General features: G+C 41.9%; 1 protein-coding gene across 1 annotated transcript in view; it reads right to left on the reverse strand.

Annotated features, from left to right (window-relative positions):
- The window catches only part of PTPN12 (protein tyrosine phosphatase non-receptor type 12), a 70,648-nt gene extending 60,675 nt beyond the window's left edge, over positions 1–9,973 (reverse strand). Inside the window, exon 1 of the mRNA XM_041405398.1 lies at positions 9,614–9,973. Coding sequence (XP_041261332.1) covers positions 9,614–9,712 — 99 coding nt within the window. The 5' untranslated portion in view covers positions 9,713–9,973. The remainder of the gene's footprint in view (positions 1–9,613) is intronic.
- Positions 9,974–10,217: the final 244 nt, after the last annotated feature.

Below are 10,217 nucleotides of genomic sequence, written 5' to 3' on the forward strand. Positions count from 1 at the left end.
TTTCCCCTGAGTATTCCCACTGGACAACTGTATTCATTTCAATTAACAATTACCTATTGGCTAAAATAACCAGAATATACAAGAGGGAGTAAGTAATAATGAAAGCATTTCAGCTGTAATCCTGCTTCCCATGCATGAAGGTAAAGATTCAAGTAGAAAATAAAGGAAGAATTAAAACTTATTTTCTACACATGGAAAAACACAAAAAAAGAGCTGTACACTGCAAATATGCAGGACATGATAAGTTTACCACTGAGACATTTCCATGATTAATTTTACTCACAGAGTAGCCAGTCATCAGCTTCCAACCCAGCCTACCTACAGTCTAAGAGCAGTGCACTATTCCTATCACTTGTTCTTCTGTCTATTCTGCTTTTTATATTAATTGATCTCTCAGTTTTGTGCAGTGAAACAACTAGACAACTAATCCAGTAAGAACATTTGTCTAAGTAGGAAGCTATACCCAAGTACCACACGTGCTACCCACACACTTGAGGGAAAAGACACTGTTCTATCACAGGGTTATGCATTACAGAGTCAAACATAATCAAATAAGAAGTGAAACATTTAGGACAGAGTAGAACACTATTCAGCCTTCTCAAGAGCAGTGCAGTTCCCACAGCAATCAGTCATTTAAACAGGATGCATAATCTACACTGACAAGTCCTCTGAACACTTGGACAGGAAACCCATGAAACATCCTTTCAGTTTAGAACAAAGTTGTTCAAAGATAGCTGTGTCCTCCAAGAACTACCAGGAGAATAAAAAAATGCCATACTTTCATAATGGAAGACAAAATGTCTTTAAAAATGTAATCAACAATGGAAAACACTATGAAAATCTGGAACAGGCCCCTGAGACTCTCAATTGTGACAAATAGCTGGAAATCATGCCAGTAAGTCCAGGAAAAATGTGCAAGAACCAGAACCTAGAACTAGTCCAGCTCAGCACAAGAAATTAATTTCTCATCCATGATATTGACCCTAAAGCAAATAAGAAAGATAGAAGGATAGCAACAACAGCAGAGCTGCTGACTACTCAACATCAACAAAAGCAGGAACATAAGACATCACTCATGACATTCCTTTCAGCCTCTCTTTGCTTGTATTAGCTGCCCAGAGGAACAAGCCTTGCCAGCTGCACAGCTGAAAGATGGTCATTTACCTCTCCAGACCCCCAAAAACCCCACTCTTCCACTGATCCACATAGAAGTGTGATCACTGTTCTTCTAGTGATCACAAAGAGTACAAAACATCTGTGTGTCTCCAGAAGAAAAACAAAAAGCAGATTTCATCCACATGAGGCAGCAAGAATGACAAGACAGCAGGACAAATGCAGCAAGATGTAAAATTGTGTAAGAGGACACCAGTGTACTCTGACCTTAGAAATTCAAACCCAGCTACACCTTTGAGACTACATAAAAAGGAAGTTAATGTAAAAAAGTTTGTTTTAAAATGACAAGTTCAGTGTAACAACTAAATGAAAGAAATTAAAGTAGTATATACATTCTTTAAAGCAATATGGTTTTAACTAAGCTAGCTTCCCCTTAGAGGCTGATGCTTTCCAACCCATGACTTTAGACACCAAAAATCACAGCAAAGATCAGGCAATTAAAACTAATGCATTTCAACAATGTTTAGGAATAAAGGCCTGCTCTCCAACATGTAAAACACGAAGTGCACAGTCCTGCCAAAATGGAAGGAACACAAGTTATATATGGACACCCGCAACAACGGTGTTAAGGTTTCTCCAAATCACAGCAAATTAAAAATAGAACAATCAAACCACTCCATCAAGCACGTAAAACTTTCAGTCTACTCATGTAGTTGCCCTTGGCTCGTTCCTAACACTAGGCAACGAAATTCTTTCTGCAGAACTAAGGGAGCTCAGAAGTAAAATTAATATAGCAAATTAGCTGTCAAGCATTATGGTAGGATTTCCTTCAAAATTATTGATGCTTCCTTACAGAAATATGAATGAAAAAACATATTTCTTTATTTGCTTTGTTCCTAATGATATGTGTAGCCCATGAGGCAACATCATTCATAGCTTCAGTCATCTTGTAATAGCCAGATATTTTCCCCCAGTGAAGTAACTGTCTTGCTCCTTTTTAGAGCTGATAATCCAATTCTTCTAGGTTTTACTTTCACAAGACACTTCCATTACGACAATATTGTCTACAAGTCTTTCCATAAATTAACACCAATAAAATTGCCTTTTAACGAAATTAAAAGCATTGGCTTGTAGGAGGACAGATAGGAGCAAAAATTAGGTCAACTAAACTAGGTCATCCATTTATACCTCTATTTATCTGGTACCTTTTGGGAAGCATTTTTTTCTACTTTATCTTTTTAGCTGTGTAAGAATTTTTTCATTCTAAAGCTGATGACAAACAGTAGCTAGCACAAAGCCCTCAGGGACACAAGCACTAACCTTCCTATGCAAACCTCAGTGAGTGAAACATCCTGACACCAGTACTCAGAGATGCTTTAAAACAAGTTTCCAACCCAGAATGACAGTCCTAAAGCCTGACTGTGCTCTTCTGCTCTTACAACTCTTTCTTTACCTCACTGCACTCTCAGCTTTACTAGGAAAGCTACTGGCTTTGCACTCATATTGTCTCATCAATATTGGGTTTGGACACAATCTGGTTTCTTGAAGGTGCAGAGGGACTCCAGACACAGCTCCAACAGTACAGCTGCTCTCTGTGCTCCAGGTTCCAGAGCCAGAACTCCACATCTATACCAGAGTGCTCTCTTTTCATAAACACATTCTGATTGCTCAAATTTGAACAAATAATTCACGAGTCAGGTTTACATTAGCAAGTTTTTTTGTCAGATGAAGCAGGAAAACAAAGAGCTCAATCTCTCTGCAACACTCACGTGCTAGTTAAAAGAAATAGAAATGCAGGTCCATGCTTCATTGAGGGCAAACACACACAGCTGAGTTATCCAAGCCTGTGCTGGCATAGCCATAGCAATTGTGGAGTACCACGGCCTGAGGAAAACACCAGGATACAAACAATGAACTTCCTAATGGCACAAAGAGCTCCTGCTCTACCTAATTCACTTGTGCTTTACTCAGTTCCTTATCTGACCTTTAACACTGATGCCTCTCCCTAACTAAAGGGCTGTTATATAAGACCAAGAAAAAAACCATCATCTACCATCTGATTTCAGTTCTAGAAATGCATATCCAAGGTACTCCTACAGTTTCACGTTTTCCCAGCACTAAGAAATGCATTACTATTTTCCCTATGCCAAAAAGTCCTTTGTACTAAGCATACTATAGTCAAACTGTAGCAGTATACAATGGAAAACCCACAAATCTTAAATAGTAACAGTGAAGAAGATAGAATTTCTGTTTATTACAAAAGAGATTAATATAGAAGCCTCAGACTTTTGTTGCACTCATGATCAACAAATGTATACACATTAGATAATCTGAATATCTGCTTACCCTTCCCCTGCTTGCAGAGCTGATAACTTATACTTAGCTATAACAGCATCAAGGAAAAACATAATTTCTGTTTATTACAAACTAATGGCTTTAAGAGATTAATATAGAAGCCTCAGACTTTTGTTGCACTCATGATCAACAAATGTATACACATTAGATAATCTGAGTATCTGCTTACCCTTCCCCTGCTTGCAGAGCTGATAACTTATACTTAGCTATAACAGCATCAAGGAAAAACAACCTGAACCTACTGCAATTTTAAAGTAAATTACATGCAATCCAAACCAAGAAATTCATAACACAGATCACTGACACATATGCAGAGCAGTACACAGACTTACAACCATGCTTGTACAAATACAAAAGCACATACATGGAGCTACAGAACTATAGATTAGGGTCTAAGGTTGATGAATCATGGTCACATGAGACATATCCATACATAGGTATCTACTGATATGTATCTATCTGTATACATATATAGCTAAATACAGCAAAAGGTGCTTTAGAATTGAGGTAAGAATAAAAACAAAGTATGCATCTGACAGGCTATTTAAATTATTTGGAGTGCATGTAGTATGCCATGAGGTGCAAGGTCAACATCACCATTTGCTCCCCCTGAACAATTCCTTAATATTCTGCAAAATCCATACATAACCCTTTATTCCATGAGAACAGTAAACCTACACACTGCTGTCTTTCGAAAATGAGCAAACAGAACTTATTACCACACAAGCTATTTGACACAACCCAGAGCATTGCCTAACTGACTTGGTTTAGTTTCATGTGCTGAAAGAACAGCAATTTTAGGCAGTTTGCAAGTTCTTATACCCCAGGGTCACTACAGCAGCTTTGTGGCTGCGTTCAACTGCCTCTATGAAAATTCAGAATGGCATCTTTGATGCAACAGAAACAGCACTCATTTCCTCAGAAGGGGACAAAGAAGCTGAATATTTAAACTGAATGATTGTTCATGCAAAACTGTATTTTCATATAACATTGAATGAACAGTATTTCACAAAATTTCAGAAGCCTCTAAAGTTTGGGCTTACTGAAATGACTATTCAGTCACACTGCTCCAACCAGATTTGGTCCATGTAAAGGAAGCTTTATGAATGGCCTCGATGACTACAACCACACACAATGAAGTCATGTGCTGGGGTGTGCCCCCCACAGACAAACTAACAGCATCTAGATGAAATACAGTAAGTGGAAACAAAACTTTAAAAATGCATTTACAAGCACAATATGAAAGGTGACTACTAACAGATCCATTATTTAACCCCGAAATGATAAAAATGCACAAGGCCTATCTGAAGTGACAGCTGCCTATGACCTATTAACTCATGGCTAAGAGCAGAGTTCCTTATGACTGATCAGCTGTACAACACACTTACAGGTCACTTTCTCCAAGGCAATTATCCCTTCTGTCACACTCTAGGGAAACTAAGCGCTCCAAACAGTTTTTCAAAAGAACCCAATTCACAAGAACTCCATGTAAACCTCTGCTTACACCAAGTAAATCTCGGATTTGAAGTTTCAAGAAACAGTTTACCATCTAGTTGATTGTACCAAAGCTTTTTTCCCAGTTTAATCTTTACAAATATCTCTTGAAAAAGACACCATACATTTTATAACACAAAGCATTAGTGTTTATAACAATATATTACAAGCACCAAACTCATTAAATAAATACTACAAAAAACATCACTTCCAAAAATGTCTACCCAGTGGGAACTTAAACTGCAGATAGTAAAAAAAAAAAAAAGTTTTTTAAGTTTCCAGATTATATGCCTGTCTTATAAATTTGAAAAGTACCTTCACAGATACTCAAGAGGTGCACTAATAGTATTTGAATCAGAAAGGCTTATGCAAATGCACATTAACACATAGACAAGATTTAAGAGGGGCGTTTCTGAAGTGCTACAGTTGAATAGGCATTTCTGGTATCCCTAATGCTGCTTCAGAACCAGAACAAAATCTATGTCATGAGTGGCATCAGTATGTGGACTTTCACTATGTGTCTTAGTAGTTTGAATCAGTGATTTAGTAAAGTGTAGACTGTTCATTCGTTTTAAGCAGCCTTTAGGCACTTTAGAAATTGTGCCTTTTCCTAGAAAAAATTACCAAAAAACAAAACAAAGACAAAAGCCTCAAAAAATGCACAAAGCAAGTTTATAACATCTGGTGTAGCACTTCCTATGACCAGCTACATTTTATCCTTACAAGTCGAGCACATTCCATCTCCCATTTTTTAAAATAGCATTTTCACAAAAAGAATCAGTTAGAAGGGCTTAAATACAAAGATATCAAAACCAAAACTAACTAGATGTAAAAAGCATAGAAACTAGTTTTTTACCTGTTTCAAACCATTCAAATTCCTTTTCATACTTCAGAAAACAGCAGCTTGAGTACTTTATTGTTTCCAAATCTCAAAGTTTCATCTTAGCAGACTGAACAGAACACAGACATACAACATTCAGTTGAGTTAGTTACCTGTTCCCTCTTGAATTAAAGGTATAGAGATCTGTGACTAGGTGTAACAAAGTTGTTAAAAAAAATATTATTATTTAGACTGATAATCTAAGACAAGACCATTTTGACACCACTACCCCCAAACAGCAGCTGAGGGTCCCCTACACAGTATCCATCAGAAAAAACCCATTCTCAGCCATACATGATGTTCCATGACAACAGATCAGCCAGATATATAACTCAGAAGATGAAGCAAGAGTGTCATATACCACAAAACAATTGAAACATCTGATTTTTGAAGGTAAAGCTTCACACTATTCATATTTCAGTTCTCCTATAACAATGGCAATTGACATCAAACATGAGACATGAGTGTCAGAATGCTTTTGTCATGACCATAACGTAAGAAAACAAAAAATGTGGTAATCGTGGGTGGATTAAAATTGAAAAAATAAATCAGCAAATAATATTTATCAAGGTTTTTGTAAATTCTAGAATAGCTGTCTTCTTCCATATGGAACATTGACTTCCAACCCTTGTTTGATGTAATACACATTCATTACAAAAAATCAGAATCTAGACCATACTGGTTGTATTCATACAGCATGAAACACCAAGAGGAAGTAATCTATACTTATTTCCTTCTACCCAAATAGCAATGTCAGCAAAAACCCAGGAAAAAATATACTCCTGGATGTACTGCAACCATAGTAGCAAAGTCCTAACCTATATTATTTTAGGAAAAAGCCCACTTGCTCCATATCCACGTACACATGATTACTGGCAAGGCTTACAGACATGCCTGCCCTGTTTTCAAACTATCCACTTCATTTAATCCCAACTGTGCACACCCAGAGTACTGAAGTGATCCACCAATGAGTCCTGCTTACTTCCTAGTGCAAATTAATTAAATGCATTTGATTTCCAGTAACAAACTTGCTACTGGTGCCCAGATGATAGAGTTTATCTTGCTCTTGGGGGAGGCACTGGTGGAGTGGGTAATCATCAACTTTCTGCCTTCCAAGAGGAAGTTGTTTCCAGGTATGTCAATGGCATTATTAAATTGCAGTCTTAGTCATCTACACTCTGGACTTTCAATAGCAATCAGCCAGGCTTATCAGCCAACCTGTGCACACCTCTAGTTCTCTGCCCTCTCCTCCAGCACTCCTTGGCACCCAGCACGCACTTTTAGCTCATTCACTCGGGCCCAAATACAACCCTCTAAGCCTATTACTCAACACATTGAAAGGCAATAAAGACCTAAAAGTAAAGAATTGTTTTCATTTGCATTCACCCACTATTCCATTCATATTTTAGATTCCATTTTGACTTGGAAATGAAGCGATGAGTAACAGCAATTCCTATTCCACAAACTCGCCACTATTTAACAGCCACAGAACATCCTGCACTTGAATGAGATAACACAACTTCCTCCCTTCTCACCCCCCAGAAAACATCTACACATTCTGTAACTGAACACTGAAATTTAAATCCCCGTTACCTCTCTTTCCTTCTTCCTTTTCAATCGCTTCAAAAATCTCAAAATCATTTCCCCAAAACACATACCCCAAAAATCCCAAAATACCAGTATTCATAGTGGAAAAAAAAAAAATTTAAAATCAGCAATTATGATTCTTGTCATCACACTAATCTATGTCTGCTTTATTACGTAAAGGTGAGTATTAGAATTGAAGGTCCTAATTTCTGGTTCTACTTTAATTTCCCACACAAAAATCAAATATGAAAGTTTGAAATATAAAGTATTAAAGGACAAAAGACATTTTCAACACAAATCTCCTCAAAACATTCAACACTCTTTCAGGTAATACATCTTTCTCCTGAAGTGTCTTGCCCATTAGTTCCTATAAATCCTGCTTTCCCATTTTTACCCATATTCTCTTTTCTTGCTGCTACAGGAAAGCAATGGGAAAACTCACTGTCTATACTGTTGAAAGCTACAAAACATGCTGTCAAATAGAGAAATTGAAACAAAAGCTATTTTTCCATACAGAGGTGCCACTGCTTCAAAGAAAGGATGATAAAAATATCTATTCTATATCATTTGACTACAACAAAACTAAAAGATAATCAGGATAATTATCAGATATGAAATGGTAGGAGATCTAGAACAAAGTGCTTAACATAGAGATTTTTAATAATGTCCCTCATTTTGGTCTAGGCCAGCCTTTCTGTAAAGTATATATAATTTCCATGAACAAGACAGGCTCATCAGTACAAGGCAAGATGTCAATTCATGTTAAATAGCAATAATATTACTAAAACAATGACTTAATAAAAAGCTTCTGTCAAATTCTGCAACCTTTAAGCTCTCATGCGAAGATTTAAAAGGGTCCTATGGCCCCAATGCCACTCTTCACACTTTTCTCTCTTCCTTTCCCACACGCCCAGATGTTTCAGCAGCATACTTTTAGCATTTGCAAAATCCTGCCCGAAGAGCGTGGCCGATTTCCCACGGGCTCCCTCCCCACCCTGGATGAACTCGTTACTTCCCAAAGTCCGCTTCCTCTTCCACCCCTGGACCTGCCAGCGCTCCCAACGCCCCTCCGCCTTGCGCAACATCCGCGGCCTCCTCCCCACATTTCACATTTCGGACAATCGCCGATGCGACTCTTACATTGAGATTTTTTTTTATTTTTTTTGTTCGCAGACCACTAGCACAGACTGACAGCTTAAAGGGGTAACGATGCGCTTTTAATCCCCAAGAGCCACACAGAATAAAACGAGCTACAAATTCACAAACGGAGGGCACTAACCCGCCCTCCCTTCGGGTCAAACTGCGTTGTGATATTAGGTATTTAAATGGTATTGAAAAGTGCCAGCAACATCTGCCCAATCAAAATTATTGTTCACAGCTCAGACGACCAATTCAAAAGATAAAACTCCCGAGATATTGTAACAGCCCGATTAAACAGCTAAAATAAACCAGGAAAAGCACTAATTTTCCAACATAATTTTCCCCCGAGCGCACACGTTAACCAAAGGCTGACGGTGAACTGATCTGGAAGGAAGAAAGGACGAGGGATACAGGCAGGGCTGCGATGGGGGATGGGAGGCGTTAGCGAAGGGAAGATGAATATTCCTCCAAGGACTATCAATACGTTTAACACATCTCCTCGGGAAGAAGAGAAATCTCAAGCAGGCAGCTACAGGGGCAGATGAAAGGGGAAGGAGGGAAGGAGTGCCCGATTATCCCCAGCTGACACCAGAGACGGCAGCCCTGCAGAAAGGGGCTGCCAGGGCGAGGAAGCGCTCGCAGCCCCCCCGCCTCGCCTCTGTCCCCTTTATGTGCTCAGGGAAGCAGCGGGGCGGGTGGACGAGGAGCCTCCCGGTTAATTTTGCAAGAGCCGATGACCATCACCTCCCCGGGAGCGGGGAAGGGCCGGGGCCGCGGTGACAAACCTCCCGGGGCTGGAGGGCAGGAAGGAGGCTGAATCCAGGCGGACACTCTCCCTCCCTCCCCCCGCCGAGCTCCGAAGTGGTGCTGGGCACAGGGAGCCGGCCGAGCCCCGGGGCACACAATAGCAGGTCACCCCCAGGGATGCGACGCCCGCCCGCCCCGACACCCCCCGCTGGCGGGGATGGGGAAGGGGCTGCGGGTCCCCCCCGCCCCGGGGGCGGCAGGAGCCCCGCCCGCGCCGCCCGCGCCGCCGCCCCTCACCATGAAGTCGCTGGCGAAGTTGTCCTCCCCATTGTGGTCCGTGTCCTTCATGGCCTGGACTCGCTTAATGAATTTCCTCAGGATCTCCTCCTGGCTCATCCTGCCCCGCCGGCCGCCCTGCGGAGCGGGAGCCCCGGCCGCCCGCCCGCTCTCCGCCCGGAGCCCCCTCCGCCGCACGACCCGTCACCCGGTTGCCTTCCTTCCCCTCCCTGCCTCGCCTCTCCCCCTCCCGGGCCTGCCCGCGGCCTGCTGGCCCCGCTCTGGCTCCGCTCCCGCTCCGCTCACGGCCGCCTGGCCGCCCGCTCCATCCTCCCTCCCTCCGCCCGACCCTCCCCGGAGCAGCCGACACGGACACGACACGACCCCGCCTCCTCCCGCCCCGCGCACGCGCGGCACCCGCCCCGCCCTCTCCTCATGCCCCGCCCCGCCCCAGCAACGCTCCGCGCCCATTGGCTCTCCCGACCGCCGCCTCGCTCTATTGGCGGCCACCCACGCCAATCACCGGCCGGCCGGGCTTCGAGGGAGAGCTGACTGGGCTCCACGCCTCCTCCGGCGCCCCCCCCCGTTTCCCATGGATGGGACCGCCTGAAGGGCGCCTCATGGA

This window comes from Onychostruthus taczanowskii, unplaced genomic scaffold, assembly GCF_017590055.1.
Source record: "Onychostruthus taczanowskii isolate IOZ18803 unplaced genomic scaffold, ASM1759005v1 scaffold23, whole genome shotgun sequence".
NCBI lineage: Eukaryota > Metazoa > Chordata > Aves > Passeriformes > Passeridae > Onychostruthus > Onychostruthus taczanowskii.